Genomic DNA, 27,817 nt, shown 5'->3' with positions numbered 1-27,817 from the left:
GAGGGGCCGGGGCCGGAGGGAGGGGATGAGGTCTTTTGGGTAGGTGTTGAAGGAGGCGAGGTCGGGTTCGAGGGTGGTGGTTGTGGTTGTCGAAGAGGAAGTGTATTCGGATTGGGCGATTTTTTCGTCGAGGTAGAGGAGGCGGAGTTTGCGGAGGTGGTGGCTCATTTCGAAGGGGCGGCGGGTGGTGTGGTCTGCGTGTTTGGGTGTGGTGCGGGTTAGGGCGAGGGGATCTGTGTTTGTTTAGTGTTTGGTGTAGTTATGTTTGGTGTGGTTATGTTTGGTGATTATTGTAATGGTAGAGATTCGGATACGTACTAGTTCCGGTCTGAGGCGTGCAGCAGTATGGGCGAGGCCCGTGGTTGGTCCGAACCATGTTTGTCAGTATATCGTTCCTAATGATATCTTCGGCTCTGTGACGATGATAACGATGATGATGGATCTCTCCTTATGCGATGATACAAGATATATAAGAAGAGCGATGAGAGAGAGATTGAGAGAGAGGGGGGGAAAAGAGAAGAACGAGATCACTGCATCTGTCCGTCTGCGGATGTATTCAAGCGTGCTTGGCCGGGACATCTGGGCACGGGTCCGTGCGTCGGCGGACTATGTCTGTTATGGCAGCTCTAACATGGATCGAGGAGTACCTCGTTTTTAGGGGGTTTTCTATTACGCGCTCGGATATATGTATGTATGAAGCTGTCGCGTAACTGCTACATGACTTCATGTCTACTACTACATCTCTCTGCTCCTTGTCGTCCTTGAAGAGAAGGCTACTTCATGACAAAACCTAACCCCCTAGGCGCAGCTTGACAACAGTCCGAATATCATCATACTACAGACCCAGCACTCCATCCCCGCCCAAGCACCCCTGACCTTCCCCCAGGCCCGCACAGCAGTGAGGCCTTTATCCCCCAGTCTCCATACCATACCGCATCCACCCCCATACAACCCCTACTCGCTCCCGGCCATGCAGCCTTACGTAGCCCCCCCGGTTCTTGGATGCGTTGTTTACGAGAGGCCATATCACTCTCGGCTCTGCACCACGGTCTTGGGTGCATGAGGATCCTATCCTCTGCTGTCTCTCTCTCCTGTTCTGCGATTCAGAATCCGACCTGAGGCACCACAGGCTCCTCCTCCTCCTGCTATGGGCTGGAATAGTACCAGATGGTCTACCTTGTTGCATGGCTACGTACTAGTACGTCTTGTCAGTCGCCCTATATATCTATAGTTATATCTACATAGATGATCGACACGTCCGGATCTCGTGTACTCTATGTATAGTATACGCATATACAAGACTTCAGTACTCCCACTGCCGCTCCGTGGCTGCCGCGTGGTCGTGGTGGTGCCGCCCGGGTACCTCGTTCTTGGCCCCCACCTTCAATCCATCCATCCATCCATCCGCTCATGCACTCGCGGACTCCGGGCGCGCCCTGATCTGCACGTTTATTGTTTGCGTGTCTGGGGGCGCGGGGCTTTGGTACTTTGGCCATACAGCATAGTATAACACGGCACGGCACCGCACGGCAACGGCACGTATAATGTACAGCACTGAGACATTTTATCAAGGATGAGGAGGGAGTCGTCTTGGTGTTTGGCTCCGTGCTCTCCTGCTATCGGAGTCCCTTCGTATTACGGGTATGTATTTACAACTTGAAAGTCTCAAATCTCTTCCGCTCGTCATCGCCGACTTGGCGTTTGGCCTGGGTGGTAGATTTCATCTGTATAATCTTCTGAGAGATCCATGGCAAGCACATATGATTCTAAAATTAAATACTCTTACAATGGTATATCTATATCTATATCTATATCTACAACAAAACACATTCTCCGCCTCACACACCGCCACATTATCATCCTACTCATAATCTTCATACTCATACGCCTCCTCTTCCTCATATTCTTCCCCCTCCTCCCCTTCCTCATACTCCTCCCCTTCCTCGTATTCTTCCTCCTGGCCACCATGCTCATGCGCAGCACCACCGCCGTGCTGCTGCGCCTGTTTCTTCTGCTTCTTCTTCTCCTTCTTCTTCTTGTGCGCGCCGACGATCAGGTGCGCGGCCTGCTTGACGTATTTCTTCCCGCCTTGTCCGCGTTCGGCTGCTGCTGGTCCCGGAGGAGGAGGCGGAATGTCATGTGCACCAGCGGGTTGCGGTATGAATTGTTGCTGTTGTTGTCGTTGTTGTTCTTGTTGAAGATGAGGAAAAGGCGCAGAAGAAGCCGGTGCCTCCCATTGCGTGCGGCCAGTCGCTTGCTCGACAAAGTACCACCGCTGGCTGCTCTGGTCGAACTGCGTGATCCAGCCTACGGGAAGCACGCTCTGGCCTGGCGGTCCCTGGGCCTGAGGTTGTGGTCCTTGTGATGGCTGTGGAGCATAGTCACCGCCGTTCTGCTGTGGAGGGTTTCCGAATGGCTGGCCGTAGGCCTGCCCGTGGCCGAACGGTTGCTGGGCTATCGCTTGAGGGTCACTGCCAGTCCCATAGTCAGGCTTCTTCCCTTCTTTATTCGCGTTCTTGCGATCGTAGGAGGCCTTGAGGTCTTTCAGTCCTGCAGTCACTTGCTTGAAGAAGGGCATGTTTGCTCTTAGTCAGATGCGGTACGGTGGGTATAATTCGAATAGACAGATATTCTGGACGAGTAGACAGAAACAAGGGTCGAGAAAATATAGGATATAGATATCAGAGGGAAACACAGGTAGGCACGCGCTCTTTTGCTCGCTTCTTTGCTCAGCTGTCCTGCCCTGATTGCACTGCCGCTTTGGATAAACCCTTCGTTTATCTATGCGCTCTCTCCTCGCTCGCGCGGCGCAACATCGCTCGGGCTTGCCTTCTGAACGCTTTAGATCGTGTTCATTGATGTGCCTTGTGGGTCCACAACGAGCCTCTAGCTGCCTGGAACTCGTTCGATTTCTATCCGCGTATCCGCCGTTGGATCAATCGAGTCAGGGTCCAGGAATCAAGCTCTGTGGCGCTGCATACTTATGGGCCTCCACTGCGTCATTCCTCGCATGAAGTAATGTCTACGCTGGCTATACAATGTCGGCCCTCAAGTGGCGGAGTCAACCTTCAGCTGATGTAGGAGACAAAGCTCATAGCAAGATATACACCCACTGACACCACTGGTCGTGTTGCTTGAAACATTACTGTGGCAAGCTGGGTTTTCGAAGGTAACGATGGAAGTATGGTTGGAAAACTGGGTATAAGCGGGCCTTTCCGAAATCTAAACCAGCTGTCCTGCGTATCAGGTATGTCACCACAAGCCATAGGATCAACCACATTCACTGCACGATGCCACTGACGAGAAAGCACCTTGAACACTGCTGGGTTCGCAATAACAAGATTACATTTAGATTAAAAACTTAAGACTAATACGAATACTCGCTCATCAGAACAGTCACAGCTCGTTTCCACTTCGGCCCAGTCATGGCACCATGTGCTCTACGAGGCGAAGACGAGGACAAGGACGGGGACGAGGGAGGGAACATCACAATGCACTGCCACACTGTACGTACCTAGCGAGAGTGTCAGCACAGTCCATCGCAGCAAGTGCATGAAAGTCATGACTAAGCGCGTCAAGATCAGATCAAAGCCCTGTCACAGGCACTTTCGTCAAAGCTAACTTGTAGCTCAGTTGACCGTCGTGAGATAGAGTAAATCATCATTGGGAAGGTGTAAAAGTTGAACAAGGGGACGTCATGCGGAGATGGCTTACCTTGGTAGAATACATCCAGCTCGTAATGTTCAACCACAAATCTGATGCGCAGTCAGTCAGAGGTTCAGACCTGCTGGCAAGCTCGCCGATCATGCCGCACGACAGTCAGATGAGACAGTCTCGTCAACACCACCGAGGTGGCTTGGACATATGCTTGTCATTTTTAAGTCGAATCATCATCGAAGGCGCGCAATCGGAAGGAGAGATACTTTACACCAATGGTCTAGACTTCTTTCGACATGTCAGCGTCAGTGCTTGAAGAGCGATAAAGGCCGAGGAGAACAGTTTCATTTCAGTTGGCATGAATGGTTATTAAAAAAGTGGTGTCTGCATTGGAAAATCCAGATAAGACTCGTCATCTAGATGTTCATCACGTAGAGGAGGAGTGGAGGTGGTGCACATGACTTACACTGTAAAGAGGTTTCATGCGCGGTGTGTTCAACGCGATGCCTGACGCGACGTCAGTTCCATGAATAATAAACACCGTCGACATGTCGCAGACACAAGGCAGATATCAGTGGACGAGGTTTTCTAGGCCTGTCGCAGTATGGCATATCCTTTTCATTCTAGAGTTCGGAGCCCAGTGCCATTCATCACGTAGTATTCGAGGAGCAGAAGATGGCCATACCGTATAAGAGCGAGCCTTGTTGCGACCTAATTCATCTTGTCAGTACACCGTCAACCAATTATGCAGAACAGTAGGTGACATAGTTGAAGCTCAGATACAGCCTTTGTTGTGCCTCAGAGAGACCGAAGTCTACTCGGTCGGTAATTTCCAGCGAGCAATGCTCACACGTCATCATCGCGAGGGTAAATATTATCATGGCAGGGTATCAGAGACTTACATTTACAAAGCTCATACTCTTCGCACCTAATAGATGCGAAGAGATCTGTCAGATCACATCAGCGCGAGGAAGTCGACGCGTCACGGATGCGAACTAGAGAAATTGTCAGTTGACGACTTTGCAGTAATAGAAAAAATGTTTTCGTGAAGCGACAGTAGTCAGACTGACGTGTGCGATGAGTTTCATTCCTCTTTGGAGGTCAAAGACTCTAGTTTGCGGTTGTACAAATCATCAGAAAGGAAAGACGAGAAGTAGCTGTACTTACATAGTTGCATGGCGAGATGTGTATTGAAGATGGGCTGGTGAAGAAGAGCTTTGTAGACGAATTGGTAACCGAGAAAAAGTTTCGCTACTACGGTTGAACTACGGCTGTTCCCCGGCGCAGGCTAGCTGGGCCATAGCTCCCTTGCTCTTTCGAGCCTAGCTTACACACTTCTCCCTGCCAGGGCTCTCCCTGAAATGATCCAACACCCACGTTGGCTTTGTTGTAGCCTGAATCCCAATGACTTCTCAGCAATAATCGTTATGCCAACCTCATTCCACGAATCGATGAGCCTGCTGACACAGAATATGCTAATGGTTGGCACGCTCATGTAGTCTTTTTCCCAGCAGGACGGTGCTGTGCCGAGTCGATCAGACCTTACCGCTTCTGGAGGTCATGAACACGCGAGCACTTGATCCCGATGTCTGTGATTAAACTTGAGTGGTGCTAGGGTAGCAATGGCGGACTCCTTTCACTCCAATGTCTTCTCATCTATGATATTGATACATGACCGTCGCTGTCTCAAGACGATGCGCCATTTATCGCTATGAAGCCGGCCGAATAGCGGGAGATGTCGGGAGAAAGCACTGCAGAGACCTCAAGGAGCTAATCTGCCCCGCAATCAGAACGCTCCACCTATCGTCGTCATCTGGCACTCTGTAGCAGTACACTCCGCTCTCACGAGAACGGCAAATCACGGCCTGGTACAAGTTTGACCTCGGGATACTTAATCATGAGACAATCGGCTCGCTGCTTCTTCATTACACCACGATCGGGTCCATACCAACCTCCATAACTCACCTCGCACATACTTGAAGTAATTGCAGAAACTCCAAGGCCGTAGCAGATTAATCCGCACACCCGAGGCTCTTCTGAATCATCTGAAGCTTCACTTTGACATCTGTACTAAATCTTAATATCATCGCTTTCTCCTCTCTCTCTTTTCCCTGAAAGACCCCAACGACCATTAAACTCGCAATCATGGCAACGAACGGAAATGGAGCTCCGACGGAAAAGGTCAACACCGACATTGTCACTCTCACGCGCTTCCTGACCGAGGAGCAAACCAAACACAAAGAAGCCACTGGAGACTTCACGTATGTTGACGCTCATCTTGAGTCAGTTCTACAGACTGACCACTGAGCTCAGGTTACTCTGCCACGCCCTACAATTTGCATTCAAAAGCATAGCATATTACATTCGACGTGCTACCCTCATCAACGTACGTCGTACAGTCTGCAGCTGTGCGGACATGATGCTAACAGTGCCTGTAGCTCACTGGTCTTGCGGGCTCATCAAATACCACGGGCGACGATCAGAAGAAGCTTGATGTGATTGGAAATGATCTGTTCATCAGCGCGATGCGCAGCTGTGCAAGAGTACGCATGTTGGTCTCGGAGGAGGAGGAGGAGGTCATCAAGTTTGATGAATTTCCAGATGCCAGATATGCTGTCGTTTGCGATCCTATCGACGGTTCGTCCAATCTAGACGCAGGTGTATCGGTCGGTACAATCTTCGGCATCTATAGACTCGAGCCAGGGGCGCAGGGGACAAAAGAAGAGATCCTGAAACCTGGAACGGAGCTGGTGGCTAGTGGATTTACCATGTATGGAGCCTCGACGCAATTAGTCATTACCACAAAGGACGGTCCTGTCACTGGCTTCACCATGGACAATGCGCTGGGCGAGTTCATCATGACCCATCCCGACATGAAGGTTCCGAAGCAGCGCGCGATCTATTCGGTGAATGAGGGTAACAGTCTTTACTGGGAAGAGCCGATCAAGGAGTGGGTCAACAGCCTCAAGGGATCTGAATCGAGCAAGCCATATAGCGCGAGATACATCGGTTCCATGGTGGCAGATGCTTACCGTACTCTATTGTACGGAGGTATCTTTGCGTACCCAGCAGACAAGAAGAGCCCCAAGGGAAAGCTTCGTATTCTGTACGAATGCGCTCCTATGGCTATGGTTTTTGAAAATGGTGAGTTCCGTCTCGGCTTATAGGATGCCGCTTGCTAACGAATGTATAGCTGGTGGTCAGGCTGTCAATAGTAAGATGCAGCGCATGCTTGAGGTTCCGCCCGAGCATATTCACGATCGGTCCGGCATCTTCCTGGGCAGTTATGACGAAGTGCAAAAGGTGATTGACACCTACAACAAGTACCAGAAATAAGAATCCGGACAAGTGTGTGGGGCATTCTGGTAAGACGGGTGGTTGGTACACACTGCAGAGGGTTGACATGATGATTGCATTGCGACATACACACTCATAATAGCATAGCCTAAATCAACATCATTACAACCTGATCAACGTGCAGAGCTACCTACAATCTACACTTAGATACAACCTAATGGCTTTTGAGTTCTCGAAATCACTCATGCGCAGGATTCTAGCACGTTGTGTGAACTGCAGGTCTAGAAGGCTATAAGCTGTGTATTTGGTGACAGTGATGATGGTTACTTCGCAGTAGACTCTTAATTCTTTGACCGTATATTTACGGATCTGAAGGATACATCCACGTGAGCTGCGGGAAGATCTATATATAGACGGCTGACCCAACACACCAATCAACGTGTAGCATCCGTGTGTCACCCCGCCAGAAATTGACTCCAACGGGTCTAGTCTGGCCGAGGATCTGATTACTATCGATATCCCAACCTGTCTTTCAGGTCCGCCCTCCTATTTTCCCTCATGCGGCGTCACTACAGAACGTTCTTACATTGGACCCGTATATACGCGTGTGCCGTTTATCTTGCTACACAGCATATCTTCGTTGAACACAACGGCCGCCGTAATATCGGCACCAGCATCAGCACCTCAAGCACAAAGTGACAGAGGACCAAGAAGCTAAGCGCCGGCGCTGGAGATATGCATGGTGCCCTGCACCCCTGCCAATGCCGAACGCACGCCCAAGCATTTTGATTCGCTCAATGAAGCCACTGTATTCGCGTGCCCCAGCCATGAGCATGCTAGTGCATGGAGTAGACCTCCAAAATAGAAACGGGCTTGAAGCCTTTCCACTGACTACAGAGGTTGAGGAGAAGCTTGAGGCTGTCCATCCAATCGCTGCATTCTACTGCTGCAGTCACTATCACTCATCGGCCCATCAGTGTGGTGTGGTGTATAGGCTTACAAGGCAGAAGCTTGTCCTGCTTATACCATCTGTGTAGCATCTCCGTTTGACAATCCTTGAGGGCTTAAGCAGACGCCCCATCAGATGGCCCCCATCACAGAAACCCCGTACCCACAGACGACTCAACGCCCACAATTGTTCCTTCAAGCAGACCCTCCCACAGCACAGTATAACCGTGAATTCGGATTCGCGCATTCGCGACAGCCACTCGAGGCTTCTCCAGATGCACGGCGCTAGTCAAAGGAATGTCTATCCTCCTCCTCCAGGTCCCCCGCCTAATCCTACCTCTCCTGCCATATCTTCATCGCCGTTGTATCGTACCGCACAGCCGTCTCCATTACGGCGCATAGCTGTACAACAGCCGCCTTCCATAACTACCACAATAGGCGCGCAGCACGGGACTTTCTTACAACCTCCTACACCCGCCTCGGCCGTCTCCATAAACACTCCGCTTTCCCCATATACCCCGTCAGTCTTCTCGCCAGCCTCTGCTACCACGCTGCCGTCGTCTTCCTCGAGAGGCTCCCAGTCGCCTATGAGCTGCCGGAGCGCGACAGCCATGGTGTCGTCGTACAATCCACAAGAATGGGGGAGGCATGGCCCTACCAGTGGAACTTTCATGCCACGGTCAAGTCCTCAATCTACTGTGAGGTCGGATGGTCTGACAGGAATGGAGGGTATGTCGCCGATCCTCATGCGTAGACGCTGGGAAAATGCTGATTGTGAATAATATAGCTTCAATGCCCTCTCCTCCTCCTCCATATTCTCCCAATATGGCCCATGCTGCCAGCCCGACCCACCACAACGCGAACAATGTCTTTGCATCTGTACAGAACATTATGTCGCCTGGGGGATCGCAGCACGCTGAATATAGCCCAGCGGTTGCATCCAGTTCGAGGACGCCGGAGCAAAACAGAACTATATCGGCACATACAACCCCACAACTGGCTGGTGCATCTTTCCCTCCGCCGCCCGGGCGAGATAGGTCTTCGTCACGCCCCAAAGGCGACCGAGGCTTCTTCAGTCTGATGTCCAGGCATAAAGATAAGGCACCAGAGATAATAGCAGGGCCGAGCAACATGGAATCACTCCGGCAAGGTACTACAGATGCCCTAATGCGGACGCCAGACTTGCAGCAGTAAGTGCCGTTGTGAAGTTGGATTCTTTGATAGGTATGACGACTAATTGAGGACCCAGTCGAGGCACCCAGCACATCATCAACGAGCGTGAATTCTATAACATGGACGTTCGAGCACCTGCAGCGAGGAGGGCTGCATCCACTGGTGCAATTGGCATCGCCGGGCCGTCTAGGAGAAGTGGTAGTACGGAGTCTCCCGTGCAGGCTTCAGCTCCTGGGGCGGCTCTGCCTCCACCACCTCCAGGTCCACCACCACCGACCAATTCGCGGTCACAGAGTATGAGTAGGACACCAGATCACTTTCCTTCCTCCTCATCCGCCGCTGGAGGCACAATCCCTCTTCCTGGGCCCCCTACTAGAAGACCACCTCAAACAGGCACAATGCTTGGACCTGTACCGCCAACGCCCGCGGATTGGGTTGAGGAAGACGCTCGAAGGCGTTCAAAGTCACCCGCTGCAAGAGGCCTTCGTCTTGAGACTGGAACTTCCGTTACAGGCTCGGACTGGAACTCCAATACTAATGGCGAAGGAAGTACAGCTTCAGGGAGCCGAATTTCTGAGCCTCACACCGCACACGTGTTCCCTAGTGTGCTGGACCGTAATACAGCCAAACGTGATCCAAGCGCCAGAGGAATTAGAGAACGCAGGAATGAAAGCCGAGCTGCGAGAGAGCGCATTGGGGAGCCTCCGACGGCCGTTGAGCAAAACAATAATCCCTGGGCTCGTGACATGCAACAAGCTGCCAGCCCATCCACATCTGCCAAACCTGCAGATTTAGTTTTAGACTCGATAGGTAGCGCTCTTAGCCGGAGACGTACCATCACAAAGGGTACACCGAGGAGCGCAGGCAGCAGAGGGATGCCATCACCAGGGTTTCTGACGAAGAAGAGCTCTCTTGAAGCCGAACCGTCATCGTCTCATTCCACGCCCCGGACTGCAGACCCATCGGCCAGAGTGATGTCGCCAGAGTCTTTTGCGCCGACTCCTCCATTCTCCCCAACTGTAGACAAGGCCTCCGGGAAAGCGGTACAGGGAAGATCCGTAAATCCGGCAGTGCCTCCAAAAGCGCTTCCTACACCACCCATATCGCAACATATGGAGCCTTCCGCATCCGGACTTGGGGTACCGAGGCTACATGCCTTGGATCGACCTATATCGCACATTCTCCATGTTCCCAATGAGGATATTTCGATGCAGGCTCCACTCTCGCCATTTCGTCCACCTTCTGCTGGTATGACGAAAACACCTACGGCCATTGCTGGTGCCATAAACCGACCTAAGTCTTCAGAAGGTGCCCTCTTCGCCGAAGCTGCTATCGAGAGGCATCGGATTTTTGTTGACAGGGAAAGGAATGCTCAAACCGACCAAGAGCGTCTTGAAATGTTTGCCGAATTTATTGTTGCAGAATCTCGATTACGGCGTGATCAATATTCAGCGGCATTTGATAGCATGGCTAGCGAAATTTTCGACCTTACACGGGACATGTGGCGTTCATATAATGGCACAGGACGGCGATCCGCTACCCCTAGCCAGACGGCACCTCTATCAGCATCTCATTGGCGGTCTGCGACACCTTCCTCTCCTTTCCCAACCCCTAGCCCAGCAGTTACGAAGACAACGTTTGCCCGCGGTGAGCCAGACTCACCAGCGAGTGTTTCGAGTCAACAGAGCCGTGGGGAGAACCCGCATCACACAGGGTTCCAACCATGCCTATCACCCATACCAAGTATGGCAGTGAGCACTGTACCAGACGAGCAAGATTCTCGAGGACGGTCCGCCAGTCGATGGTGGGAAGAAAGCGCCAATGGATCAGTAGGCAGAGGCGGTAAGAAGCTAGAACGATCGAAGCGTGAGTCAAAGTATATGGGTCTTCCCAAGGAAGTTCGCGAACATCTCCAGTGGGATGGAGAGAGCACACCACCGTATAGTGGTACTCCAGGGCCTAGCATTGACTATGCAGGTCTTGGTCCGAATGAGTATCCGCCAGAGAAGTTCGGCCTACACGAACAACAGCTCCCGCAATCTGCGCACTCATACCAGTTCTTCACCCACTCTGCACCAGCGACTCCAGACCCATATAAACTTGACGTTTCTCGGCTAGTCACCCTTCCACCGCCATACCCTCGTCACCACCCCGCAGTCAACAATAACCATCCTGATTTAGCCTCTATTCGTGCTGTTCTACGCAGCTTGAGCGATTTCGATAGTGTGAACCCAATTAAAGATGAGTTCAAATCCCGGGTAGCGTCAGCTCGAGAGCAAGAGCGCACAGCAGCAGCAGAACGACGGAACCATCTCCGTTTCGATATACAGGACCAAATACGTTCGGGACATATGAGCTTTGCCGATGCAGCCAAAGCAGAAGCCAATTTCGACAGTCAAGAAGTGCAGCGTAGCCAGCAATGCGCAAAGGCAGAATTCGACGGCTATAAAAAAGAAGTATACGGCCCATTGAATGCGTTGCTTTCAGAGAGAGTCACCAAGGCTACAGCCTCAATTGATCATCTGAGGAAGGATCTAGCGCATGAGTCAAATCCCAATCAAACGCAGGAAGAAGGAGATGAGCAACCAGAGCTACTCGAGAAATTGACTCTTCTAAAGTGGCTTTTCGAGGTGCGCGAGCAACTTCATCGGGATCTGTTTGAAGTTGAGCGAGAGCGAGACGAATACTACAAGAAGTACGTACTGATCCCATACGATATGGGAGGCAATCAAGATAAGGCCAAAGAGGTCGATGCCTTCTTTACCAAAGATGCACAAGAGCGCAAGGTCGGATTCGAGAAAGACACCCTCAGACGCTTTGAAGAATTCCTCAGGATCGTAGAGGCGAACGTATCTCGCGGTGTGGAGGATCAGCTATCTGCCTTCTGGGACATAGCTCCGGGACTTCTTACCGTGGTCCAAAAGGTACCGCAGGATCTTGAGGATTTTCAGATCTTGATCCCACTTCAGGAGTACAGCGAAAATCCGTCCTACTACGACTTTCCTATGCAGTATTTGTACTCGCTGCTCGATCATGCAAGGAAGTCTGCGTATCAATTCATCGAATCGCAGACAAATCTATTCTGCCTCCTTCATGAGGTCAAGAATGGCGTGATGGCTGCCAGTACACGTCTGCTAGAGATGCAAAGACATATGGCCGGGGAAGATCATGCGACGGTGGAAGCCGAGATGCAAGCCATTAGGCAAGATGAAGAGGCGAGACTGACACTGGATTTGAAGGAGAAGGTTGAGGTGGTAGAGGGACAGTGGCGAGATGCGCTAGGGACGGGCTTGGAGGAGTGTCGAGAGCGTGTAGAAGGCTTCCTGATGGAGCGCGGTGGATGGGATGAGAGCCTCCAGGAGTAGAGGCAAAGAAGACGATTGCACGATACCCACATCCGGCTCATTGTATATTTGGAGATCCATTGTGGTACATACTTTACATATGGGAACATAAGGTATCACGTTATGTTAACGAGCGCGGCGTTACTGTTTAAAGATGCGGAATAGTGTCTTTGATAGCATGATGGCACTTGTATGATAGATACTCTAAGCTATCAACATTGAGACATGGGTCATAATGATGCCACGTAACAACTTGTCACACTGACCAGCTCTTACCCAGTGTGCATGTGAATAAACCCCTGAGCAGCTGTTTGCATGTGGCGGCGTGAGCCAATCCCAGTGTACAGTGACAAGGGCCTTTAAACTGATTTCTTTCGTTTGAGCCTGGTCCTTTCAGACGTGGATATCATAAGAGAATGAACTCTGTTGTTCAACACCCCTTACACAAGTGAATGCTGACGATGATGACGACGGTGATGTTGTTTTCGCTCGCTTAAATGCACCCCCACCCCCTCTCTGCTAGCGGCCGGGGGCTCCCTCACTGAATTTTCGCGGCTAGCGCGAATTCCCGCCAGGTCCCGTGACTACCCGAATTCTTACAAGACGCACTTCGCGACCGCCTGATACTTTTTCTCCACCCCCAAAATCATAAAAAAAACCACATCTTCAAGCTTTGTCAAGCCTATCCTCCGGAGAGTCTGCGAAGTCTCTCTTTGCCCCATCCCCTCCAGAAAACCGTCGAAAACCCGTCCTTGCAAAAAAAAAACCCCCCGTAAAGAACAGAAAAGCCAAATCCCTCACGTTGAGATTCTGACCGCCGTCTTCGCCAACGCGAGCACTCGGTCTTCACCTTCGCACGCTCTCTGTTCTTGACAATATCCTCCCTCCGCAGGATCTTATCGCCCACTCAGTCTTTAACGACGTCAACACAAAGAAAAGAAACATGTCTGCTGAAGCTTCTACTTCACCGGCGCCCGCTGAGGCCGGTCCCAACGGTGCCAGCATCAACACCAATGTCGGTGCGCCTTCCGGCTCTGAGGTGCCAACTCCCACCTCTGCAGCACCTTCCTCTGCCCATCACAACTCTGCTTCCCTCTACGTGGGCGAGCTCGATCCTTCTGTCACCGAAGCCATGTTGTTCGAGCTCTTCTCCTCCATCGGCCAGGTAGCTTCGATTCGTGTCTGCCGTGACGCCGTTACTCGTCGCTCTCTCGGATACGCTTATGTCAACTACAACTCTTCCGAGGACGGAGAGAAGGCTTTGGAGGAGCTCAACTACACTGTCATCAAAGGAAAGCCCTGCCGCATCATGTGGTCCCAGCGTGACCCAGCTCTGCGCAAGACTGGTCAAGGAAATGTCTTCATCAAAAACCTGGATGTTGCTATCGACAACAAGGCTCTCCACGATACATTTGCCGCGTTTGGCAACATCCTCAGTTGCAAGGTCGCTCAGGATGAGCAAGGCAACTCCAAGGGTTACGGATTCGTTCACTACGAGACTGCCGAGGCAGCCACCAATGCCATCAAGCATGTCAACGGTATGTTGTTGAACGAGAAGAAGGTTTTCGTTGGTCACCATATTCCTAAGAAGGATCGCATGAGCAAGTTTGAGGAGATGAAGGCCAATTTCACCAACATCTACGTCAAGAACATTGATCTAGAGGCTACTGAGGAAGAGTTCCGCGCTCTTTTCGAGAAGCACGGTCCTATCACCTCCGCCTCTTTGGCTGTTGATGATGCTGGTAAGAGCCGTGGCTTTGGTTTCGTCAACTTCATCAAGCACGAGGATGCTTCTGTCGCAGTGGACACACTGAACGATTCTGACTTTAAGGGTCAGAAGCTGTACGTGGGCCGTGCGCAGAAGAAGCACGAACGTGAGGAGGAGCTCCGTAAGCAATATGAGGCTGCCCGTATTGAGAAGCAGTCGAAGTACCAGGGCGTTAATCTGTACGTCAAAAACCTCAATGACGATGTGGATGATGATAAGCTACGCGATATGTTTGCGCCATACGGCAACATTACCTCCGCCAAGGTCATGCGTGACACTCTCCCCGCTGATGGTGCTGAGGCTGAGGAAAACAAGGATGAGGACGAGGCAAAGACTGAGAAGGATGAGGCAAAGAAAGACGAAGAGAGCGAAGACAAGAAGGAAGGCTCAGGCGACGAGTCAAAGGACACCAAGGAGAAGGACAAGGTCACCATCAAGGGCGAGAAGAAGATTCTTGGCAAGAGCAAAGGTTTCGGCTTCGTGTGCTTCAGCAATCCTGATGAGGCTACCAAGGCTGTTACCGAGATGAATCAAAAGATGTTTGAGAGCAAGCCTCTATACGTTGCTCTCGCTCAGCGTAAGGATGTGCGCAAGAGTCAGGTACGTTGCAAACTCTGAAAGCGCACTTTAGTCTCTGTTGCTAACCATGATGCCATAGCTCGAGGCCACCATCCAAGCTCGTAATCAAATTCGTCTCCAACAGCAGGCTGCTGTCGCCGGTGGCATGCCCACCCAGGGATTCATTCAACCCCAGATGTTCTTCCCTCCTGGTCAGCAGGGCTTCATGCCTCCGAATGCTCGTGGTCAGATGCCATTCCCCGTAATGCCGAGCGGAGGACAAGGAGGACGCGGAGCTGGCTTCCCTGGTGGTCCTCAACAAGGTGGACGTGGCGGCCCCAACGGCCAGCAAATGCCACCAATGTATGGTATGCCACCAAACATGCCTCCTGGCGCCTTCCCTCCGTACATGAACCCTCAGTACCTGCAGCAGGTCGCTCAAGTACAAGCCGCTGCTATGGGCGGTCGTGGTTCTGGTGGTCGTGGTGGTCCAATGGGTGGTGCTCCTGGCATGCCTCAGATGCCTCCGATGGTTCCAGGCATGCGTGGTGGTCAGCAAGCCGGTCAAGGCGGCCGTGGTGGTTTCCAGCAAAATGGACGCTCAGGCCAAGGTGGTCTTGGATTTCCCCAAGGTCGTCCTGCCCCTGGTCAGACTGGCCAGTCCGGACCATTGCCCCCTGTTGATGGTGTTGACGTCAACGCTCTGAACGCTGCTCCACCACAGACTCAGAAACAGATGCTCGGTGAGGCTCTGTACCCCAAGATCCACACTCAGCAGCCCGAGTTGGCTGGTAAGATCACTGGTATGTTGTTGGAGATGGACAATACCGAGCTCATCAACCTGTAAGTCAAGTCCATATCTACCTAAACACTTGGACAATTTCACTAACACTGTGCAGGATTAACGACGAGGTCGCTCTTCGTGCCAAGGTTGATGAAGCTATGAACGTGTATGACGAATATGTCAAGTCTAAAGGCGAAGGCGAGGGTGAGGCCCCCAATGACGCTGGCAAAAAAGAGGGTGAGGAGAAGGCTTGATTGTCTTGTCCACCAGCATTCCTCACCTCTCCATCGGTGGACGTTGTCGTGTTACTTTCTGGCGAATCGGCGCTCGGCTCTGGAAGGCGCATTGTGGGACCATAAAAGTTCATCGTGGAAAAAGCTCTTCTTTGACACCTAGCCGTCGGATCCTCCGTCACTGAACGGCCGACTCGAAGGCATCTTCTCAATCAACATGGCTACGAGGTCATATACTCACACTTTCCTTTCTTCACTACCTACGACTTGTCGTATGTAACATAGACTTACCCCACCCATTCCACGCCGCCCCCGTATCCACATTTTCCCATTTGCCCAAGTTTTCCTTTGTTCCCTGTGTGACAGGACAGTATTAGTTTGATGATACCAAGCAGGAGTGCTAAGAGGCAAGAAAAGCCTATCAGAGCATTAGTTCAGAGTATGATATATGGGTATACTTTACTCATATGGTGGCTTTTAGAAGGAAAAGCAATCAAGTGAAAGGGGCATTATTTGCATATAGCAGATAACTAGCATCATGGCGGGACATACTTTGGCTTTGCGCTGGTATGTTGTTGTTGGGAGATTGAAGCTAAGAGTAATGAGCATAATAGTAGAGTCAAACAGAGACGATCTATATGCTGAGCTGTTTCTTCTGTGCCGAAGGTGTATGTTTGTCCTACCATGTATATCTACGTGCCACGGAGATGCTGTGTCGAACGTAGAGCATGTGCGCTCACGTCCCTGGGTCTGACAGAGAATGCTTGCGTCGCATGGGCAAACGGCCCAAGTTGGATGTACCACATCAGTCAGCATGATAGTTCTTGTGACACCATGTCCCTGGCGAGATCTTCTTACTCATCGAATCTCACCTGCCCAGTCTAACTTTGGCTCTCACATGCATAATTAATCATTTCTCGGATCCTTTTCTCCCCGGAGAAGCCTGAGCAGGACGATGCGTCGGGACCAGGGTTGATGCAACTCAGGGTCTGGCAGTGGAGCCAGCAGTACGAACACAACACCAGCCAGTCCTTGAAGAAAATAATAAAAGAAAAAGTCTGTCAGCCCTTTCGAGAGACGGCTCAGGGGGTCCCGTGTCTCGAGGGACGAGGATAGGCAGAGCATAAAGGACATGTTTCTTTCCTCAAAACCACTACGATATCTTTCAAATCTACATCCGATATATCTCGCACTACATACAGCAGCACTCTTACATCCTTCCAGCCCTCTAACCCAAAGACCCCTTCCCTCGCTCGCACGCACGCACGCACGCACGCACGCACGCACGCACACAAGAAAATGTCCCTCACAACCCCCCAGCGCGCAATCATCAAAGCCACAATCCCCGCCCTCGCCCTCCACGGCACAGCAATCACCTCCTCCTTCTACGAATCACTCCTATCCGCCCACCCAGACCTCTCAAACATCTTCAACGCAACCCACCAGTCCACATCCCACCAAGCCCGCGCCCTCGCCTCCGCTCTGCATGCATACGCAACGCATATCGACGACCAGGCCAGTTTGAAGAAGATGCTAGAGCTGGTATGCGCGAAGCACGTTAGCCTCGGCATCACGCCGCCCATGTACACGCTTGTCGGCGAGGGCTTGATCGCCGCGATGCAGCGCGTGCTCGGCGATCTGCCCGGGGGTGTGTGGAGTGCCGAAGTACGTGCTGCGTGGACGGCTGCGTATTGGGAGCTTGCGAACAGTATGATTGCGCTTGAGCGCGCTGGCTACGCGCGTGTGGAGCACAGCAATTGGGTAGGCTGGCAGACGTGTCGGATTGTGCGAAAGGAGATGGAGACGGAGTGTGTGACGTCGTTTTATCTTGTGCGTGGGGATGGGGCGGACGTGCCGGGGTTTGTGCCGGGGATGTATGTTAGTTTGCGGGTGCGTGTGCCGGGCGCTACTGGGAGTGGGGATGAGGGTATGTTGCAGGCGCGGCAGTATAGTTTGAGTGATGGGCCTGGAAGGGGGTATTTGAGGGTTAGTGTGAAGAGGGAGGATGGGAGGGGTGGGTTTAGGGGCGGGTACGTGAGTGGGGTTTTGCATGGGATGGGGGTTGGGGGGGAGGTTGAGGTTTCTTGCCCGGGTGGGGATTTTGGGTTTGATGCGGCAAAGGAGGGGAGTGTGGATGGGGATGGGGATGGGAATGTGCCGTTGGTGTTGCTGGGTGCTGGGGTGGGTATTACGCCGTTGATGGCGATGCTGGAGGCGGAGAAGGGAAAGAGGAGGATTACGCTGGTGCATACGGCGAGGAGGGACGTGGATAGGGTGTTTCGTGTGCGGTTGAGGGATGTAGAAAGGGAGTATGTGGGCTTGAGGGTTGTATTTTTTACGACTTGTCCGGATGAGGGGGAGACTCAGGGGGAGGAGTATGACTGTCAGGGAAGGATGGACATGGATATTTTGAGAGAGCGGGAGCTGTTGCATTTAGGGGATGAGAGAACGCGGTACTTTGTCTGTGGACCGACGGAGTTCATGTGTGCTGCAGAGGCGAAGTTGAAGGAGTATGGAGTTGACAGTGAAAGAGTGAGAACGGAGATGTTCGGAGTTGGAGGAGGCCAGTGAGAATGGTGGTGTCATGTCAGTCTATGCTCGCGATACTTTTTTAGCTAATAAGCAACAGCACTTGCAGCAACATGTCCAGAGCCTAGAGCTATGTTGTCATAGATTTAGTTCTAGTATGGCAGACATAGCCATAGTATTTTGTTCGCGGTCTTTCCCTAGGAAAGTTTCGATATATAGGCTTTGCTTACCTACATGATTCTCTGGTAAGTCATGTTCGAAGAGGTAAAAACAGACATCTCTTTCATAGAGCCAGCTTGCCCGGTGCTGTAGTATTTAGACTGCAGGCAGACTACCCGGCACTCCTTTGTGTATATACGATCAGCTTAACCCTTCTTTCAGAGCTTTGTACTGCCTCGTGGGTACCTGCCGTCCATCTCACGAAATGGAACTTATACTCCTACTTCTGCCACAACCAATGTGTCGTCTGTAACATCCTTAATGATGTTCCTCTGTATAGACGCTACTAAGCGTAATCTCCACTCCCTGGCGACGATTATCATCAACGTCCCACGTAGATGAAGAACAATGCTTAGGCGGATAGTGCCAACATTGTTCCTCGGGATCATTTGATTACATCTATCCAGCAGGAGCGACAACATGTACTTGGAGTTGTTATACTACGAGCAGTGACCCTCGGCAGATAGATTCTACTTTCCTTGTAGACTCTAAGAAGAAATTTAGAGTCACGGGGCATTGTATAAGTACTGGAGTGTCTAATAGCTGAGGCTGTAGGTTTGTCGGGTACGTTGGTCTTCTGCTTCGTAATGTGTCTCGAGTCAAACTCGCCATTTCGGCGTACCCGGCAGCCTGGATACGGCTCAAAGGACCCCATATCACAGCTACGTTGTTGAAGTCCCGGATGCTTTAGCACCTCTACCTCGGTCTTGCGTGAAGGACTTGCTAATGGGTTATTAGCCTGACGAAAAGGTTGAGAGACACACTCTTGCTGTAGTAGCTTATCCTGAAAACAGCTTCAGATTAGGGCAGTGCGTGAGTACCTGTCTCGTATCTGGTCAGCAATGGTCCTTATTTCTGGTTAAATTTGGTGATGAGCGTCACCGTTCCACGATGCTGAGCAGTCATACTATTACAGAGGCAAACAACGAGGCATCATCGAATATTCGAGTAGGGTGAAGAGAGCATGATACATTCCCTCTCCTCGGTAAGTCTATACTCTACACGAAGATATGGTAGAATTGTGTAGTCGGAAGGGAGCAGAGGGATAGAAGAAGTTTATTCTTATAGAATTTACCTCTTATATATCATACCCTAGCGCTCTCCTTACAACTTTTGGGACTGTCCTGTACGTGTATTGAGACTGTCCACAATGCATATCTATCTTTTTAACTGCTTTCACATCATTCCTACATTACTAATCACTCCTTCTCTCCTTGTATATTCCTTGTGACCTGCTATTATATTCCCTACAATAGCATACAGGGTATGTCACGCCGCCACACTTACCAAAACACAAATGAATGATGCCGCGGACACATGCCGTCGCGGACAATCTGTCCAGCACACAGATCAGCATCGTCAGTACACAACAGCGATTTTCTTCACCAAGGTCACCTCACAACGATCATCATCATCGTCTTCATATCTATCCAGCATTGGAGTCCAAGAGTGAGCAGCCATAGAAGGTGGCATTATATAGCGTCAGAGAGAGATGAGTACCATGATTCTTTCATGCAATACGATTTCAATGTCAGAAAGTGTGCAGGGGGATGGAGACGCTGGGGAGCAGCTGTGCTTATATAGCTATTCCTGTTGTGGATGTATGTGCCGGGTAGGGTGTTTCTTTCACAGTGCTAGGATCGGGTGGAGGGTTGTTGGGATGGTCGTGGAAGCGATACATAGTATGAAGTTGGGTGGAGATGTGTGGCTGTTCAGTGGTTTGTTTACTATCATGTATGAATGTGAATGATGCTCGCCTCTCACTAACGCTATTCAACATAAGTCGGGTCCTACATACCCCCGAAACACATTCACAACCCCCTGAACGCAGAACGCATAAAGTAAGTTCTCATTCGTGCGAAGAAAAGCTTGATACAATCCATAGCAGATACGAATTTCGCAACTAAACGCAAAAAAACAATGTACTAGTCTGCAGATGTTGCCGTCGGGTGCCGCTCTGCAAATATCCTAACACCGTGCCATGTCGTCCCGTACCTGTCTCCTCGTATCTAACCCTTACTTGTCACCATTCCAGACGCAACGCGCGCGAATTTTAACACGCCTAATCATCATCATCATCATCATCATCATCATCATCATCCTCATGAACCGATAACAAAGAGCATCACCAACAGCTAACACTCGGCACACCCCAACAACATGACAACCCTAAGACGAATGCACCGGAAGCATGGACGAACCAAGTCGTCTCTGTTAATTCGGTGTAGATATCTTCGGGAGTCTCTCTATACTAAATTGTCGCGGAGAAAGTTTTCTGATTTGAAACCGCAATGGCAGACGAGAGGCTCAGGTTATATACCAAACTGCGCAGCATCTGCTTGGCGGATTCTTTCTGCCGGGTTGGCACTGTGTGAAGGGAAATGGTGCGGGTAAGTGGGTGTTGTGAATGGGATGCCGGGTAATACGATTAATACTAAGAATGGATCTCATCCAACATATATAAAGCCCACCACACCTCATCATCCAACAACCTACAGAACTGTGCACATCGGTTTTCTCAACACCAAGCCCCGGGAGCGCAAAACGATCAGGCACACACGGCAAGGAATTGGCCGGAAGTTCCATGCCAGATCCTGTATGCGATGGAGCCTAAGCCAGACACAATGCACATACTACGTACCATGACAATCGCGATGATGATCGCCATCAGCGCGCAATACTACTGATATACAACATCGCCAAGCCCATGATGCACTTGGTGGGCACACATGACGCGATGCCCAGTACCGGGAATATCACACACGACGAACGGGACATGGCATGGGTACGGATGCATATGGAAGCGGTGGTGACAGCGCATGGCTCTTTTGGAATATGCTAGGTGTGCTTTTGTGATGGTTTGCGGAGGAGGGAAGGAGAGGAGGAGGCGCGGTTGGATATATAGATATAAATCGATAAGTGTAGATGCAGGGTAAGCCATACCTTCCCAAAACCATATACCAACACTCCTGGAACCCTCAGTAGCACAAACACTCAACAACTCATCGATCGTCATTCACGCCGGTTGCAGCTATCCCCACGAACCTCATCATCTTCGTTGGTCGATGGGTATGCATGAACTAAGGGTCTGCTTTCACTTTCACTTCTTAAGCGTGCGGACTTAAGCTGGTATATGCGACGAGGAAATGGTTCTACACGGATAGGTAGCACCGAATGACCGGATTAGTTGAAAAGGACTTGCATTCTAGACACCTAGGCTTGATGTTCTGATGCTGTCTCTGAGCTTTCCAATTCCTCCACCATGGATTCAATGACTTTCGTAACAATCTGAACGCCGTACTGAATGTTTTCGCTCTCATGCTCTATCGGAGTGTGCATGAAAAGTACTCTTCGCTTCTCGCTGCGCTTGTATACCGCTGCGAGCGAAGTGTAGTACTCATATGCGCAAAGAAAACGAGCAGGATCGTAGGAGATGCGAATGGCGGCGTCCTATTCAGGAGATACATGTATAAGCAAGACAGCACATGCAGGACAAGGGGGAGCCGATGTACTTTATATGTTGACTTCACTTTTGTGATGATGGAGCCTATGTCTAGCTCTGTAGACAGCTGATCTGGTATGTCAGTCCAAGTGCCGCCACCGGTCAAGTCGTCTTCATCAGGACGCTTGCCATCTACGTCTGGAAGTTCATAGCCCAGCTTGAACGCATTCTGTTCAAGCCGGAAAGCCTCATTGGGCTTATCAAGCATGCCCATATGCAAAACAGCTGTCACAGGGAAATGCGAAGGTGTGTCGGGATCGTGGTGCAGGTGGAAGAAGTGCTTGTCGCCGCTCCAGAACTGAGGTAGCGCCTGACGAATAGCGTGCCAAGAAGACGGGACAGGCTCTGGATATAGAACTATCCGTATATTGGGTCGTTCGCCGTTGCGAAAGATGACTCGAGGCAGGGCATCAGCTATGAGCCAGGACGAATTGATGGGTATTGGAGGCCATGGAGTGCCGGGGCCCCAGGGCTGTGTTGCTTCAGAGTGTTTTGCTTCAACGTAACAGACCACTTACCCCACCACCGCTTACAATCACATTAACTTCCTTGGGCGCCTTGTCGACACGACCAACGGTAGATCTAGGGGTCTGCATCGTGGCCGGAGAACTCTCAAATTGAGCGATGTTCGCTGAAGGTTGCGGAAGCCTTACGTGCGGGTAAGAATTCTTGTACGCTTTCCAGCTCCAAGTCAAAAGGCCGTGGAGCGCTATGAACTGATGGCAGCTTATGGCTTATCATTAGACGGTTTGGAGAAGTCGATCATTGCCAAATCATCAACCCGTGGACTGATCAGTGTAGACGAGAGTTTCCAGGGTCGTTGCATGACTGCACACTTACCGGTTGCATCACAGCTGGCTGGTGGCGCTGACTCGCGAGCACCTTGTCTACGATTTCAGGACGGGAGGTTACCTAGCTCAATTTATATGGCACCGGACGAAACACCCGTTCCCCCGCTCCCGAGCGGGGCAAGATTTCGTTATGTCGAAACTGGAATAGCTTCCGTCCACTAACTAAGAAGTTTGGAGTATTACTCGTGCCACGCACTAATACATGGTTGAAATGGTTTCAACCATGTCGTGCGTGGCACGGGTACGAAACATCTAGTCAATCCTCTTTCACATAGCGCTGGTACCTGTGCATCCACCACATCACGTCCTAGGCAAAGCATGAGCCTACATGAAAAGGCGAACTCCTTGAGGCTGTTATCACGTCATCTTGTATTCAATAGAACTCGGAAACAGCGAAGCCCTCTTGAAAGGGTATATACCTACCATCATTTTCGACGGTACCCTAGTTCAGGAAGAATGGCACCACGCGAGATTACGATCCCCTTTTCAGAATCGACTGTCTCTGTGTCAATTGTTGACACTACATCATGGGCTTACAAGGTCGACTGTGCCGATCTATTCCGTCCGAAGTTTCCTGGACTCAACACTTTTGACCTATGCTCTTACGCGTTCCTCATCACGCATACTGATCGCCATGTCTTGTTCGATCTTGGGATAAAAAAAAACTGGGAAGAGCTTATACCTTCAACTGTAGCTCGACTCAAGGAATCAGGGACGATTATCCAGGTGGAGAAAGAGCTCGTGGACATATTAAGCGATGGCGGACTTGATCTGGGCAAATTGGACGCTGCGATCTGGAGGCAAGCTTTGTTATTTGGGATCAATCTTGCTGTTGCTGATGTGGTCTCATTAGTCACATTCATTGGGACCATACCGGGAATCTTGCAAGCTTTCCGCCAAACACCGATCTCGTGGTTGGCCCTGGCATCAAAGACCGTTTTATGCCTGGGTGGCCCAAGGTACCGGACGCACACTTCCGGGAGACTGACGTTGCGGGTCGAAAAATCACGGGTATCGAGGCAGATAGCTTCAAGATCGACATTGGTGGATTGAGGGCGCATGACTATTTCGGAGACGGCAGTTTCTATCTTCTTGATGCACCTGGGGTAAGATGTCGCGCTCTCCAGCTGGTATGTGGGAGATTATGCTTACAAAAATGTTCAGCACGCTCTTGGGCATTTGAATGCGCTCGCAAGAACCTCAGCCAACCCACCAACTTTCATCCTCATGGCTGCAGACAGTGTTCATTTGGGAGGCGAATTTCGTCCGTCCGAAGCTCTCCCTCTACCGAACTTCGTCGATGCCCCTGGTCTGAACCCCTCCCCTTGTCCCGCTGAGGAACTCGTCAAATTCCACCCTCGCAACTCGAAAATACTGCCATATCTAGGCCTAGACCCCTGTTTCCCAGAACATCTCGAGGATGCGGAGAGAACAATAAAGAGCATTGAAGCTTTCGATGCTGACGACAGGGTTATGGTGATTTTTGCGCACGACGTGTCGATCCACGGCACGCTAAGCTACTATCCAGAGACTGCAGATAGCTGGAAAGAGCAAGGATGGAAGTCCTCCGGGCGATGGGTCTTTCTATCTGACCTACAGCGGATCGCCAGGGAGGCAAGTAAGTCCAATTCATAGTACAAAGCGCCTGCACTACAGCATTTACTAAATAATGGTAGCACTGATGAATGAAAATTGTTAGGCTGTAAACCCAAGCTGTGGTCAACAAAGCCTGACCTGCCTCGTGATCTTTCAAACAACATCTCCGTCGATGAGGCGATTATGTCCCGTACGCTGCAGGGTTACCATAGTCTCCAATTGCTAACAATCTCAGCAGACGTATGCAGTTCAGACGAACGAGTCACTTCTCTACAATTGGGAGAATGCGGCTGGTCGTGCCCAATTCACTTATCGGTCACCGGACGACACCCAGAAGCTGAAGACTTCTTTGCCAAAACGAGCGCCCCACCCCCCTCTCCCCCTGCACCGCTTTCTTTCTGGATTCTAATCATGAGTATTATGTCTTGACAGATTGCTCAAGGTGAGCTTGGCACGAGTATGCTTCGTGGCGAGTACGAATCGATGGCATTACTATATGCTATAATGCTTGAGTATATATATAGTGAGATTACTCGCTTGGGGGCTTTGTTCTTCTTTGAAAGATCACTTTTTCTTATATTAGTGACTTCCACGAACTCATTGAAGCGCAGCTTGACGTCGAAGCGTTTTGTTCTATGGTGGCGCGATTGCATATGTAGACAGCTGACCTATACGAGAAACAGTCAATGCATCAGAATCCGCATGGAAAATTTGAATTTCTCATGTGACGACACATGGGCGCTTTCCCGCAAGACAAAACTTGGGCTGACTCCTGGGAGATATTCTTCACCAGAGGCATGCGGCACATTCTCGATCACGAAGCTGCTGCCCAAGGACGCTCCTCAGAACTGGACGACTTATCAGTGAGGCTACTCCGAGTAGTATTTCTACGACTCCTTCGGCCTCTGGAAGCCTCGGGAAAGAAGATTTGACCAGTGCTGGTCCCTGTGGACTTACAAATTCGCAATGTGCGAATAGATAAAAAGACGAACAGGCTGATACTGTTTGGTGCTGGATCTTTCTGGGGACACAACGAATGAAAGTAGAACCTACACTATATATTCGTTTTCTGGGCGCAAGGGAGTGTTTCGATGGAGAAGAGGGAGGACTAACGTTATTATAGATGATCTAGCAAAGTGGAGACTCGCTAGATTCTCTATCGGACCAGATTATATGGAGAAATACCATACATCGATCCCCAAATCAGACCCTAAAGAGGACTGCGAGGATAGGAACATTTTGTACTCCATGTGAGAGCCCCTAAAGCACTGATTGGTCTGAAAGCCAGTCAAGGATGACCTCAACGCCCTAAGATTGTTACAGACGGTTCAATCTTCTCTCATCCGCTCACTATCCGGACAATCCTAGTCCGAGGAAACTGTACGTTCCTTTTTTTCTCCTCCTGTCTCTCCGAGTAAGACACGCTGACCTCGATAGGGCTTTGGCCGACATACGATATCTAGTCGATAAATACAAACATTGCTGATGTTTTATTAAGGGCGGAAAGGATGATCCAGCGAAGATTTCAAGAGGCCCTGTCCATTTTCCACCAGATCTTGATACTATTGGCACAGATACAACACACCTGTCGAAAAGAATCGGATTGCTATATGCGGGCACAAGTCATACATACACGACGTGCACTGCCCACCTCAGTCTCACTACGCCTAAGCTCTTTTGCATATCCAGCTCGTCCCAGTGGCCCCCTAACCAATCTCGCCCTCTCAAGCCACCCACTCATAAAAATTCCCCTCCAACCTCTCACAATAATCCCTCTTCATCAATTGGGGCATGAATGGAGTCGGTAAAATCTCCACCGCCCGGTCTTTTCTAGCTGTGGCGTGCTCGATCAAGATTGTCATGCAGTAGTCATCTTTGAGCGATAATATATCAAGGCCGGTCTCTTTGTCGCTCATTAACGTAGATGCTGCGATTGCGTGGGTGAAGCGTCCTAGAGTTTGGCGAATGTCAGAAGTATCGCAGCTGTGGGCACCTGGTCGCGTGAACACCCAGAGCTACATCTCAGCACCGAGCAGCAGAACTCTGTGCACGAATCGACGGAGTGGCTGCTTCGTGGACACTTCGCGCATATACAGTTTGTCACTCCCACTGTCGGTTTCTAGTGAGCTAGTCAAAAGGGGGTTCTAATACAACAAGTGAGTCTCCTACAACCTCAATATTCCAATAAGGGCATGGATACGGCTGTATTCTGAAGCGGTGGTGAGAGCGCATGGTGTCTTTTGGAATGTGGTGGATGTGTTTCTATGATGGTCTATAGGTTACAGAAAAGAGAACGGAGATGTGGAGATGGGTAGGTGCGGTTGAACATATACACCTAGTCGATGAGCGTAGATGCCGGGTAAGCCATGTCTTTCCTAAATACTCCTCAAACCCTCAGCAGCACAAACACTCTATAACCCATCATCATTTACACCGTCACCCTCCACCATGATCCCACAACACCATTCCCCATCAACCCCATCACACATACCTACGCCACCACCACGCTCCGCCGACGATCCCCATCACCATTTCCTCCCCAGCACGACCACATGGTGGATATCTTGATCTTTCTGTCCGCCATACTACGATCCAGAACCACTTGCAGCCCAGCACCACATGTTTGGTAGATGGCGGTGATACATCCATGTGATACGATATCTACGCAGTGATGTGCGATTCAATGTCGTGGGTATCGGACGCACACACATGATGAGACCCTCGCTTCGTGATGTGCTGATGGATGAGAGGAGTGTGGGACGGGCAAGGAGGGAGAGGGGGTGGGTAGATATGGCTATATATATATATGTGCAGATAGAATGACGGGTATGCATGTCGTGCAAATCTCGGCTGGGAAGGTAAGCTAGGATAAGATAAGCAGGGAGTGCGTGACATGGACAGCAGTGTTTTCTTTCACACCTCGTGTTTATGCTGATGATGGTAGATGATTAGGCCTTAGGAGGGAAAGTGTATTTACATGTCTCTGTTTTTGAGACTCTAGGGCAAGACGTAGGACTCGTGAGTAATGTTTATATAGCCTGATCAGGAGTGGACTAAGTATTTTCTTCCCACGCGTGTGTACACGAGTAGAGCAAGCCGTGAGCCCGGCCAGTCACGCGTGACGTCACGTATTCAAACCTTTCATGCATACGTATGTATCGTTCTGCTGCGCACTAATCTATCACTAATACACACGTTAACCACACACGTAAATTACTACCTCTCCATCTATCTCTCTCTTTCAACAAAAAAATCTACGGGAACTACACACACACACACACACACACACACACACACACACACACACACACACACACACACACACACACACACACACACACACACACACACACACACA

General features: G+C 50.6%; 7 protein-coding genes across 7 annotated transcripts; 5 read left to right on the top strand and 2 right to left on the bottom strand.

Annotated features, from left to right (window-relative positions):
• Positions 1-1,779: 1,779 nt before the first annotated feature.
• Positions 1,780-2,949, bottom strand: EJ05DRAFT_479250 (uncharacterized protein). The gene has a single exon (XM_033744631.1). The coding sequence runs from the start codon at positions 2,576-2,578 to the stop codon at positions 1,862-1,864; it is 717 nt and encodes a 238-aa protein (XP_033597280.1). The 5' UTR covers positions 2,579-2,949; the 3' UTR covers positions 1,780-1,861.
• Positions 2,950-5,802: 2,853 nt separating this feature from the next.
• Positions 5,803-6,993, top strand: EJ05DRAFT_503772 (inositol phosphatase; the record flags this gene model as incomplete). Its single annotated transcript, XM_033747474.1, has 4 exons — positions 5,803-5,918; positions 5,971-6,043; positions 6,096-6,801; positions 6,851-6,993. 4 exons carry the CDS (start codon positions 5,803-5,805, stop codon positions 6,991-6,993), a joined length of 1,038 nt encoding a protein of 345 aa, XP_033597279.1.
• Positions 6,994-8,031: 1,038 nt separating this feature from the next.
• Positions 8,032-12,664, top strand: EJ05DRAFT_540882 (uncharacterized protein). Its single transcript, XM_033749632.1, has 3 exons — positions 8,032-8,631; positions 8,690-9,092; positions 9,152-12,664. The coding sequence occupies exons 1-3, from the start codon at positions 8,178-8,180 to the stop codon at positions 12,438-12,440; spliced, it is 4,146 nt and encodes a 1,381-aa protein (XP_033597278.1). The 5' UTR covers positions 8,032-8,177; the 3' UTR covers positions 12,441-12,664.
• Positions 12,665-13,362: 698 nt separating this feature from the next.
• On the top strand, positions 13,363-15,783 carry EJ05DRAFT_503770 (polyadenylate binding protein; the record flags this gene model as incomplete). Its single annotated transcript, XM_033747473.1, has 3 exons — positions 13,363-14,787; positions 14,846-15,588; positions 15,645-15,783. The coding sequence occupies 3 exons, from the start codon at positions 13,363-13,365 to the stop codon at positions 15,781-15,783; spliced, it is 2,307 nt and encodes a 768-aa protein (XP_033597277.1).
• Positions 15,784-16,820: 1,037 nt separating this feature from the next.
• On the top strand, positions 16,821-18,755 carry EJ05DRAFT_520203 (globin-like protein). The gene has a single exon (XM_033748736.1). The coding sequence runs from the start codon at positions 17,062-17,064 to the stop codon at positions 18,331-18,333; it is 1,272 nt and encodes a 423-aa protein (XP_033597276.1). The 5' UTR covers positions 16,821-17,061; the 3' UTR covers positions 18,334-18,755.
• Positions 18,756-21,402: 2,647 nt separating this feature from the next.
• On the bottom strand, positions 21,403-22,900 carry EJ05DRAFT_479240 (peptidase C15, pyroglutamyl peptidase I-like protein). The gene is made up of 3 exons (XM_033744630.1): positions 22,531-22,900; positions 22,023-22,484; positions 21,403-21,960 (listed from the first exon to the last, which is right to left on the bottom strand). The coding sequence occupies exons 1-3, from the start codon at positions 22,606-22,608 to the stop codon at positions 21,724-21,726; spliced, it is 777 nt and encodes a 258-aa protein (XP_033597275.1). The 5' UTR covers positions 22,609-22,900; the 3' UTR covers positions 21,403-21,723.
• Positions 22,901-23,319: 419 nt separating this feature from the next.
• EJ05DRAFT_503767 (uncharacterized protein) lies at positions 23,320-24,868 on the top strand (the record flags this gene model as incomplete). Its single annotated transcript, XM_033747472.1, has 5 exons — positions 23,320-23,672; positions 23,717-23,969; positions 24,028-24,481; positions 24,563-24,649; positions 24,708-24,868. 5 exons carry the CDS (start codon positions 23,320-23,322, stop codon positions 24,866-24,868), a joined length of 1,308 nt encoding a protein of 435 aa, XP_033597274.1.
• Between the last annotated feature and the right edge of the window lie 2,949 nt (positions 24,869-27,817).

Source organism: Pseudovirgaria hyperparasitica, assembly GCF_010093815.1.
Source record: "Pseudovirgaria hyperparasitica strain CBS 121739 unplaced genomic scaffold EJ05scaffold_15, whole genome shotgun sequence".
Taxonomy (NCBI): domain Eukaryota; kingdom Fungi; phylum Ascomycota; class Dothideomycetes; order Acrospermales; family Acrospermaceae; genus Pseudovirgaria; species Pseudovirgaria hyperparasitica.
Note: the sequence above shows the minus strand (reverse complement) of the source record. Positions and strands in the feature narration are given on the sequence as shown.